Below are 12123 nucleotides of genomic sequence, written 5' to 3'. Positions count from 1 at the left end.
GTTTATTTTCGGACTTCTCACAAAGCTACTCGAGGGCTATTTGCGCTAACTGTCACTAATTTTGAAGGCAGCTAATTAAATCAAACCACCCACCGTCGGCTCTTAGGCTACTTTTTTTTTTTTAAATCAACGATGAGATTTATCGCCACATTATACCCCTTTCACACACACACACACACACAACTGAAAGGGGTGATCGAGTATGTTCTGGGACGAGATTCGAACTCGTGACCCTTAGATTACGAGCCAAGCTCTAACCACCAGGCCATACCGGCCATACCAAGACTCTAACGTTTGTCATTGAATTGGTTTCACTATTTAGAGCACCGAAGTTCTGATAGAGTTTCAAAATTGTTGGCTAAGCGTTATCTTGTGGTTCACGTGCCCGGATTGAGAATTCGAGGATTCATTGTTCGTTAACAGTTCCAGCAAAAAAATTCGATTTGTTAAATTCGAGACTTTGGGTAGACTGTAGTAACGATAGTTAAATACAGGTCCGCTGAGACACGAGTTTCTCAACGGTTGATAAACGGGTCACAGACCAAATTATCCACTACGACACATAATGTCGACCTGTGAATCATTTAACTACAACCTCGGTAAATATATAGCGTGGACATTTTCTAAACATGTAACATCAGCCGGATCCTTTTTCAAAGACTCTTTTAACTTTAAATATATTCTTAATCAACTAAATCATAAAGCCTTAATGGCCAGTTTTGATGTAATCTCCCTCTTCACAGAAGTCTCAACAACTTATAGAATTCATTACCACCAAAACTAACTTTATGTTCAATAACCAAAATTACCTACAAATAAAGGGTATGGGGAATCCCGTATCACCAATTATAACCATCATTCCCTCTACTCTATTGGTTTAAAATAAGTGACGGCTTGCTAAGATAACTCTGAAGTTGTCATTAATTACAATCTTTTATTTTAACACATAATTCCGTGGCCTCTCCTTTTCATTCTTTTATCTTAACACGTAGTTCAATGACCTCTTCTCTTCCATATTTCAATGATCTCTCTTCCTCATCTTTTATCTTAACACATATTTTAGTGACCTCTCCTTCTCTATGTTTTATCTTAACACATAGTTCCGTGATCTCTTTTCCTCCATGTTTTATCTTAACACACAGTTCAGTGACCTTTTCTCCTCCATCTTTTATCTTAGCACGTAGTTCCGTGACCTCTCCTTCTCTATCTTTTATCTCAACACATAGTTCCGTGGCCTCTTCTTCTACATCTTTTATCTTAACACATAGTTCCGTGACGTCTCCTCCCCGGTCTTTTGTCTTAACACGTAGTTCCATCATGGAGTTAAAGAAAGATTTACCGTAATAAAAACATTCAAATATTTTTTTATTAAATCTGACTTTTCTCTATATATGCTTATTTACCATTTACTCATTGTTCAGTATTTTTGTAACCTAATATTCATGGAAAGTAACCCATATCCCAGCTACTCAGTCGTAATTCCGAAGGCTTACAACACTGTAAACCGAGTTCCGATACCTGTGGTTGACATAATATACATAGTCCATTGTTTAGTTTTGTGCTTAACGTACAAACATTGCTTTTTATTACTATTTTATTATTTTCCAGAATTCAAATTTATTTGCTATGACTAAAATGTTATCCTTTTCTGACAATATTTAATACTTGTTATCGTGTCACCAGCTTGGAAAACCTGGTAAGGCATGATTATACATAAATATACTTGTCATAAGACTTTAATAGTAGGCCTATTGTATTTTTAACACCTCTTGAAAAACCCTAAAGGATAGGGTGAGAAATTAATAGGCCTACTATTAATGTCTTATGATAAGTATCGTTGGTTTTTACTACTGTTTACAAGCCAATGTTTATTTTCAAACAATATTTTTATAAACGTGTGTAATTTATACTTCTGTATATTGTAACCTTTCAAAAAATTTTCCTTAGTCTAATTTTTATGTCACAATGCATGATGGGAAGGATATCTGTTCGAAACGTCTATTGAAATAGTTTTACTATGACGTGTTTTAATTAATCAATTCTTGTCCGTCTTGGTTTTGCTCACGGATTGTGTAAAAACAGTCACGCTAGGCATAATCGGGTTAGTAATAACTTAAGATCCGAATTCACACTATTTACTTAAAAAAGAAAAAGTCAGTGTCTGAATATGTATGCGTGTGTGCATAGCAGCTTACAATATTCTTCGGAGCACCACTCGGTGGTACATATGAGAACTTCTAAAACTAAAGTTTGGCTTTATACTCCCCAGTAGGCACAACATAATAACTTGCAGATATATTGGAGCTATGATTCAACTTCAAAGTTAGCGACAGGTTCTACCTCAGCAAATCAGCGATAAGTTTTAGAATGAATGAGTTTTAATAGCATACAACGAAATCACATCAAACATTTGCATGCATAGAATACAGTAAAAATGCAAAGCGCCACTAATCCATCTTCTGTATATATACTTCCGCCTAAAAAACAACTTACGGTTGAGCAAATATTTATTTTAATATTCTGTATTTAATTACATATTCTGACTTGATGTAAAACACTTACAGTTCTTAAATCTCTTTTGAAGTTGTGCTTAATATTTTTTTGGTTCCACTAACTTGCGTGGGTCGTAAGGCTAATGAAAGAAATCTGATATATGTAAAAGTCGGTGTGTGTCACGTCACGCGCTATTTCTTGAAATAAGAGAAGTCATAAAAGCTAAAATGCATTTATCTAGATAGAATAGTTCGATTACTATCTGCACATTACAATTTTAGTGATTGGGATACCAGCAGACCATGAGAGAATTATGTGTGCCTTGAAGCCTTATAAGTGTATTGAGTGTTATAATAAGCTAATAAGTAAAGACATAGTGTTGGATCAGCTAGTCTAGAGTCAAGTGCATACAATTTATCATGGAAGAAAAAATATCGATTTAGTTTTAAACTTAAATCGTTTCTGAATTTATCTATTTTATGCTATATCACCAACGTTTTTTAACAAAAACAAACCGCTTTAATCAACGAAGACTCCAAATTAAGAAAACAAATGTCTTTTCAGATGTGTTGACTATACATTTCATATTATATTCTCGAAGTATAAACTAACAACAGTATTAAGTTATATTTTTGTTGTAAAGCGACATTACATAAATACGTAATGTCTTTTCTATTGATTAGAAGTTGTTAATCTAACTGAAGTTTATCACCAATAATCCTATCGACACATCGTGAGTTTATTTCATGAATAATCTTAATTTTGATTGGCTCGCAAAGGAATTTACTGACATTTTACTGCCTCGACTTCATATTTCTGCCTCTTTGGTTAAGGTTGATGTTACAAAATTTATGTATGTCAGTTAGCTATTAAATGTGAGGTTAGGGCTTATTATGGGTGGGGTGGTGCCTCTTGCCCCCATACTTTTTGACGGGCTATACGCTAGTCCTTTCGTAAAACATTGATAATTTAAACATGTCATTGAGTGTTTGATATACAATAAAATCACTGAATGTTTGGTATACAATAAGATCGTTAAATGGCGGGACAATAAAGGCAGGTTGAACCACAAGTATGAAACGTTAAACAGGGATGCTTATATTAATAGAAATCGTTGAAGATAAATTTTCACTTAATTCACGAAAATAATATGCCAAACACGAAACCCATCAAGTTGGTTTTGATTTTTTTTCGATTACCGTTTCCTTCTTTTTCACGATGATTTAGTAGAGTTATTTTTCTCACGTTCTGACCACTAAAATACCAGCAGTTAACAGCGTTTCGCAAAAGTGGCATACTTTAACATTTTAACGGTGTTTGTGTCATAACTAGTACAGAAAAAGTAGAAGAAAAGACAAAAAAGAATACAGCAGAATTTAGAAGGAAAAAAAAACTAACGATTTCATAAATACACGTGGAACGTAAGGTATGTTGTTACATTATTTAATCGTCCTTACGTCATTTCAAGTAACGCACTAATTACTTTTCGAAGGTTGATAATATCGTTTTTTCCGGTGAATATTTTTAGTTTTTACATTTTTGTTGGTGATCAGCCTTCGTGTGTTATTATGCTTTATCATTCATTAAAATATTTAAAAACTTATAAATGTCATATGATCTAAGAAAAAACAACAACTTATTAAACAACATATCATTACTCTGTAATAGTACATAGTTAAACTAAATAATCGCATAATCTACCAACTTTTCTTACATTATAAATCTATAAGACGTATTGTTTTTGTTTTTAAATGATTGTTGAAGCAACTTTTTATTTGGGATATTTTCAAAAATACTTGTATAGAGTCTTAAGATTTGAGTCTAATATTAAGAAATGTTTCGGAAAAAGCTAAATGTAAGACCGGACAGTATTCAAACCAGTGATTTTGTTTGTCATGTAGCTGATTCAGTCACTTGACCTACGTGAGTCTCATAAGACACTCCACTACCATTAGTATGTTACCCAGTTAGTAATAATCCTGGAATATGAATTTCGCGTTGTTTTTTATTGTTTAATGTATTTAAATATAACTGTGTCCTGTATCCTGTTACTTTTACACGATTGTTTTTTTTTTAAAGAAAGTGCAGTATAAATGTAGCAAATAATTTTGTACTTCCATTCTGGTATATACGAGTTGACTTAATAGATGTATTATCATATACGTTTATATTAACAGTTGACTTAATAGATGTATTATCATAGAATTTATATTAACAGTTGACTTAATAAATGTATTATCATAGAATTTATATTAACAGTTGACTTAACAGATGTATTATCACATACGTTTATATTAACAGTTGACTTAATAGATGTATTATCATAGAATTTATATTAACAGTTGACTTAACAGATGTATTATCATATAGGTTTATATTAACAGTTGACTTAATAGATGTATTATCATATAGGTTTATATTAACAGTTGACTTAATAGATGTATTATTATATAGGTGTATATAAACAGTTGACTTAATCGCCTTATTATCATATACGTTTATATTCAACTTATTTACCAGTTACGATGGTGGATAATGTGTCTTCAAACTAGAAAATGGTTGTGAGAAATTCAGTTGATGCTTATTATGTGATTGTTCCAAGTTTAATTTCAATCTTGAAACACGTGGTTGAGTTCATATTGGGTCGAAACGCTTTGAACTTTGCGATGCCTGGAGTGTTTCTAACTTAGCGATTCGTTTTGTGAACACCAATGGCTTGGAAAAAAATATTATTGGGTTTTTAAAACTCGTAACGATATTTGCCACTATCGGTCCGCATGTGCCAAAAGAACTTAATGTTGTAGCTAAGTAGGTTTGGGAAGTGGTAATAACAACAGCGTAAAGAAATGTCATCGATTACGTGTAGGTAGAGCTATCGTTATGCCTGCTGTGAGTGTTACTTCGATGTTACAAGTGTCGTAGTCTTCACCTTGTAATTTGTGAATTATGTAAAACAGCTGATAGCACTAACGGACGTTACATTATCTGTTTACTTTTGCCTTAGCCTTGACTAGACCTTCAACGTCTAATTATACTAGTTTTGTCCTTTGTGATGTCAACTCTTATGATAAACAACCGACAGCAACAGTTTCACACATTGGGATAGAACTTAGCTGCAATGACAGTTTACAGAACTGGATTCTTTATCTTGAACATTTCCAGTTATGAACAATGGTTAACATTATTGTGAATGTGCGACAGAAGTAGTTTTTTTAAAACGCTAAATTACCTTAAAAAGTATAAATTAGTTTTAACATGGACTTTAAATCCTGAGAGCTAAACCATTATGTATAAAGTAAAAAGAGTTTATAGGGGGAAATGCTGTACTGAAAAACGTGAGAACACTGTATAATTTCTATATACATAAATTGTGGATATCACACAGCTTCTGGTACGTAAAACACTAAATACTGAACAGATAGTGGTACATAAAGTTCTAAATACAGTATTGATACAGCAATTTTGATGTATGCTTTTGAAGTTCGCTCACTGATTTGATATTCTTCTATTGCACATATTTTATTAACATTTATTTTAGGTAAAGAACTGTATATTTTTGTAATTAATAGTGATTTGTGTTTTTTTATTGTGTGATTTTTGTTGTTTGTTTTTATTAAGAACATCTTTAAATGTTTTCCTCCGTCTTTTCTTGTTTGGTTTATAGCAAATGGTACACTCCCAAATGACTGCCTCCTATGGTCCTTATTCTCAGAATGATGAACAGTCATCTAACCAACAGAAGGATACATTTGTCACACCTATAGTAACCACAAATGGTGTAGAACAACAAACGGTGAGTTATGGTGTGTGTGTTTTCATATAGCAAAGCCACATCGGGCTGTCTGCGTAGTCCACCGAGGGGAGTCGAAACCCTAAATTTAGCGTTGTAAATCCGTAGACTTCCCGCTGTACCAGTGAGGGGACGAGTTATGGTAAAGACATCACGGTCTGTAAATCGTTAATTAAAATTTAGCTTCCTGTTTTTGGTTAGTTAACGTGGTTGCTCTGACACTAAGTGACACATTTTCTTGAACTGAAAACAAATGATACGGAACATATTATGTTTAAAATTCTTTTCTACCAAGTGCTTTTGTAAATTGTAAAATTCTGAACGAAAAGTAGACAGACAGACGTCTTGATGGGCAAGAGATTGCACCATTTTTCATACAAGGTCTGGAGGATAGATAGATAAAACACAAAATCAATATGTTAGTTATTAACTAACTTGTCAAAACAATTACACGATAAGGAAATAGAGTGTTTTAGGAAAATTCACATACAATTTTTATGTAATAACGTTAATTAATAGTTGGCAATTATAACGTGAAAATTGAGATTTGAAGTTTTTCCTTTTTTAACTTGGTAGCAAACAGACTTAGATCTAGAATTTTCATCAGGAGGTCAAGGACAAGTGGCTACCCAAACAACAACAGTTGGTCTTAATACTTCCAAACCTAACCAACCAAAACGTCTCCATATCAGTAACATTCCATTTCGATTTCGTGATTCTGACCTGAGACAGTTGTTTGGGGTAAGTTTAAGCAATTCTTAAATTACTTTACCGGTATTTTCTAGTGAGCTGCATATCGCTTTCATGGACCCTTATTTCTGATATAGTGCAATTTCAATTATTTTTAATAAAAAATATTGATATGTCCATTGATTTAAACGAAAGTGAACTTAACTCCATAAGAAATTATTTATTGATATCAATATCTTTGTTCGATTTTTAATGTAAATAAGGAGTTTTTACATTTAATAATATATTTAGACTAAGACAACTTGATATGGTCGTTATGGATAAAATTTACTTTCATGTTTTCTTTCCGTAATTCTTACTTAAATTTATTTATATTATTTTACTTACAGCAATTTGGTCCAATACTCGATGTTGAAATTATTTTTAATGAACGAGGCTCAAAGGTAAGCAACGATGATGTGAATGGTCTAGTTTAACCCTGACAGTTTTGTTTCTTAGAATAGTTTAACAATTCATTTTTAATATATTTTCTTATTATTTGACTTTTTAACCTATTTATCTTAGGCTCAACCGTGTGTAGAAATTAATATTAGTAAATCTTGAGTTAGGCTAAAACGTGTGGAATTTAATATAAATAATTCTTGATTTAGGCTAAACCATGTGTGGAAGTTGATAATAATAAATCGTGATTTAGGCTAATCCATTTTAATAAATCTTCATTCATAAAATCCCACTTTTTGTTCTTTTGTTTTCAAATTATAAATGATTATTTGCAAAGTACGAATATTTTATAAACGAGTAATTGTCTGGATATGAAAATTATCCCACTTTTTTATTTTGTTTTTTATGCTCAATTAGTTTATAGTTTAAAAAGACTAGGCATTTTAGAGAAATGTAAATAAATAAATTACTTAAACATTACTTACATATTTTTAGTTTTTTTGTAAGACTAGCATTATGAAAACTGTAGTTTTCTTATTGTTTATGCTGTGATAAAAAATTCAGCAGTATATAGTTCAAACTACATAACGTTTTTAATATTTTTTTCAAATGAACTTTTTTTTAAAATTTTTCACTTTACAGATGTGTTAATTAGTTTAAGCTTGTTTACTTCTTGTGTAAGGAATTTTACATAGGTCGGGCCCGGCATGATCAAGCGTGCTAAGGCGTACGATTCGTAATCTGAGGGTCGCGGGTTTGCATCCCCGTCGCGCCGAACATGCTCGCCCTTTCAGCCGTTGGGGCGTTATAATGGGACGGTAAATCCAACTATTCGTTGGTAAAAGAGTAGCCCAAGAGTTGGCAGTGGGTGGTGATGACTAGCTGCCTTCCCTTTAGTCTTACACTACTAAATTAGGGACGGCTATCACAGATAGCCCTCGAGTAACTTTGTGCGAAATTCAAAAACAAACAAACAATTTATATAGGTCAGTGTATCTTTGTGACTTTATTTTTAATTCCAGAAAAATAAGAAGTATCTCTATTATTTTGTTTTCATTAAGTCTTGGACCTGGGAAAGATTATTTAAACTGTGGTTGCTTTAAGTGACCATATTTATTTGTGTAATGCATCATAATGTTACTGAAGTTATACGACCAATGTATCTAACTGTTAGCATGCATTGCATTTGAAAGGAAATCTAGTTGCATATATATATGTAAAAATGAAACAAAATTTGTGCTATTTGTTCTGATAGCACTAAGTCTCTTTTAAATTGTTTTCATTAATTCATATTCATTACATGTTATACTTTCTTTCCAATATTTTATATTCTGTTCATTTTATAAGTTTATCATATATGCTGAACAATTGTGTTTTATATGTAAAACAGGCAGCTAAGAATATACTGCCTTATTGTACCTATGGTATACAATCTCTTTCTCAACTTCAGTTTTTCTCAGTGGGGTAAACTTTCAGTAAGCACTAAGGTTAACAAGCCGATAGGTGATACACCCACCACTTGTTACAGTAAACCTTTATTTAGTCAGATTAAGTGTAATTGAGTGATAGAAAATAGTTACATACATAAGTAAGATAAGGAAAACATTTTGTTTTACTTTAATTAATTTGTATTAGATGTTTTACAGACCAAGCTCTTCATATACTTTTAGAAATTATAGCTATAGCTACAAAACTGTATAAAATGTCTCAGATGTGGATAACTTTATGGTGGTCACCTAGTTTTCTGATATTGTTTCTATTATCCAGAATAATGATAAGAAAACTAAAAATGTATTTTCCATTGTTCGTAGTACTGTGTTCCATAAGTGTATGTAGTATTTTGATTTTTTTAAAGACTGATGTCTTATCAGATTATATGTGTACTGATGGTTTATAGGATTAAATAATATTTTCATTTTAACTGTATTTTAAAACATCTAAAACTTATACTTGAGATCATGTTTATGAGGTATTTGAAAAAAACAAAAGGAAACCATTGTAATTTGTGTTATATATGTAATTTTACAAATTACTGATAAATAGATGTGCATTATTTCTTCATTGTATGCCACTGGTTTACTTCCATTACATCAACTTAAATTAGTATGTTAGTTTAATAGCTTTTTCTTCAGTCATTATTTATATTAAAATGAACCCATGTTAATTTTGTTCACACATTTGATTGTTACCATACCTCTCTTTAAACAAGTCACCATAAAAGTCAAAATCCACAGGAAAAAAACAAAATAACAGCAACAGATATTTGATATAACAGTTTTATTTCCTTTCCAGTTCTCTGTGCCATAGAATTTATGAAAGCCAAATTTCTGTATCCATAATGTTTAATCTTCAAGGCAAGTACAGAGTGGCTGATCGACCACATTTGGCTAACAAAACTTGCAAATATGTTTACTGCTAACTTACTGTGATAGTTCCAGTAATTTATCTTAATTGTGCATATAAATAACAGTGAAATATTGGGTGAAAGTATCAGTGGTTTAATGAGTTTATATTTTTAACTAATATTTTCTTTTCATGTGCTATATCTGATTATTTTTAGCATGAATGCATGGGCAAAAAGAGTAAAAAATGCTTTGAAAATCTCATGTCATACTTCTCTAACTGACTGATCATAAGTTTTACAGAATATGATTAAAACTGTGTTTGTTACACAGATTTTAATGGTGCTTTATCTACAGATCATACGGTTTAAAATAGATTAGTATATATTTCAAAAGTCAACTATTTTGTAATATAAACTAAAACTTTCGTCTTTAATACTTTGTGATAAATGTGTTGTTTGTTTTCACCAAGCTAATTTGTTCACACGGTGTTTTTGCTAAAATTACAAAAAAGGTTTAACTTTAAAACAACGTGATTTGTTCCTATATTCCTGAAGTATTGTGTCATTCTGTTTTTTCTTGAAGCTTCTAACAGCCTATCTGTCAGAATTCTTATTAATTCGAACTTCATCAGTTATGGAAGCTATGAAGACATGCACACCAAACTGACAAGTGCTGCATGTCTGGAAAGGCATATAATCCCTGACTGGTGCCTAAACCAACACTGTGAATTATAATATCTATGTAATTTGTCTTTACTGGGGAGTTCTGTTGAAGTGCACGGTTATTAATGCATGTTTTTTCTTGTTTGTTTTATGCATGCAGGGGTTCGGTTTCGTAACATTCGCAAGTAGTGTGGATGCTGATCGCGCACGAGAGCAGTTGAACGGCACGGTGGTTGAGGGACGCAAAATAGAGGTGCATGACCTTTATCCTTTGTGGTAGCACTTGCTGTTCTAACGTTTGGTCTTAGATTAGAGTCAGTCAGCAAAGAAATGTCCATCCTGTTAGGAATTACGCACAATAGAAGTTTCCCTGACAACTCACAGAGGGTGTTTGTGTCTATTTTTGTTTGTTTAAGGTAGCTTTGAATGAGTGAATGATGTTAAAAGTATATTGTGTGGTACGACACATAGTAAATAATTAATTTTGTAAAGAAGCTTAGCTTATCTCTTGTTTAGGTTATACATAATGAGTTCGATGCTTGTAAGTTTTTGATTTCAGATTAGCGTCACGTATAATTGTATATGTTTTATTCTATTCTGCATTCATCTCTTCAGTTTTTCTTCTAAGTTTGACTATGATCACGTGTTTGGGAGTTGTTTTAACTTTCCACTTTCTTCCCTTAGTCGTTTATCTTCATTCGTTGGAGTGTATGGTTTGAATGACATAGTTGAATGTCTTATATTCACACACTCTGCTTGAAACTTGATCACTTGTGTGCCTTGAGACAACATTGGATAGACATTTCTTGTGCTGGTGGCAATATAAACATTTCAGTGCTTATCGTTAGCTAGTTGTAATACTAGTATTTTAAGGTGAAATTTGTGTTAACGTAAAAACTACTTGTGCAAACGTTGCCTCCTTTCTCATCTGGATATTATGCAAAGTAAAACGTGCACAATATAACCCAATGTTTAGTGCACCAGATTTAGATTACTTTTTAATGTTAACCATCTTGAGCCTCGGAGAAATAAAAGTTTAACTACAAAGATTAGTTGAATTATTATATTATATTTAAAGTGAGATATGCCTTGTTTACGTACTTGAAATAATTACTATCACATTTGAAATGAATTTAGGATTCCAGTTTTGTACATTTATGAGTGAAAACTTTGTAAAGAACTGAATCTATTTATAAACAGACTTAAACTTCCATTCAAATGTAAACGTACATTGCGCCATCTAATCAGATTTCCACACCCTCTTCTCATTTATCAGACATTAAACCTCGGATTTTAGACTTAAAAACTATAACTAGCACAAACACTTAAACTGTTTAAGAAGTGTCACCTGACACAGAGATAGTTATCAGAGATACCAACAGTTTATAGATCTGTTTATATCAGTGCTCTACAACAGGTTATAGACTTTTTCGTAATGTCCTAATGCCATCATTTGTAGATTTATGACTAAAGGTATTGTCACAGTTACAGAGACACGGCAGTTTCTTTAAAGAAGCACTTAATATTGTCGATGGATGCAGAAAACTTACTCGGTGAACCACTTAGGAGACAACGACACTCGGTTTTGTCATGGCAATTTGGAGATTATTTTAGTGGTGATAAAACTTGGAATTATGAAGAAAATTTTAGTGAGTGTTGCCTAAAACATTTCTTATTACAATAAGCATTTAAGAAGCGCTCA

The 12123-nt window shown here is 32.1% G+C and overlaps 1 protein-coding gene across 9 annotated transcripts in view; it reads left to right on the top strand.

Moving 5' to 3' along the window:
• LOC143235144 (RNA binding protein fox-1 homolog 1-like) overlaps window positions 1–12123 on the top strand; it is a 73922-nt gene that overhangs the window by 47952 nt on the left and 13847 nt on the right. For 7 of the 9 annotated variants that reach the window (XR_013018944.1, XR_013018943.1, XM_076473009.1 and 4 more), the window contains exons 2-5: window positions 6158–6286; window positions 6860–7024; window positions 7363–7416; window positions 10582–10674. Coding sequence is in view for 7 of the 9 variants with exons in the window: in XM_076473009.1 (XP_076329124.1) it covers window positions 6158–6286; window positions 6860–7024; window positions 7363–7416; window positions 10582–10674 (441 nt within the window). In the remaining 2 variants the exon portion in view is untranslated. Of the gene's footprint in view, window positions 1–5666; window positions 5885–6157; window positions 6287–6859; window positions 7025–7362; window positions 7417–10581; window positions 10675–12123 lie in introns of those variants that run through there. The other 2 variants (XM_076473013.1, XM_076473011.1) reach the window with 2 other exon arrangements.

Source organism: Tachypleus tridentatus, chromosome 12 (assembly GCF_004210375.1).
Source record: "Tachypleus tridentatus isolate NWPU-2018 chromosome 12, ASM421037v1, whole genome shotgun sequence".
Taxonomy (NCBI): Eukaryota; Metazoa; Arthropoda; class Merostomata; order Xiphosura; family Limulidae; genus Tachypleus; species Tachypleus tridentatus.
Note: the sequence above shows the minus strand (reverse complement) of the source record. Positions and strands in the feature narration are given on the sequence as shown.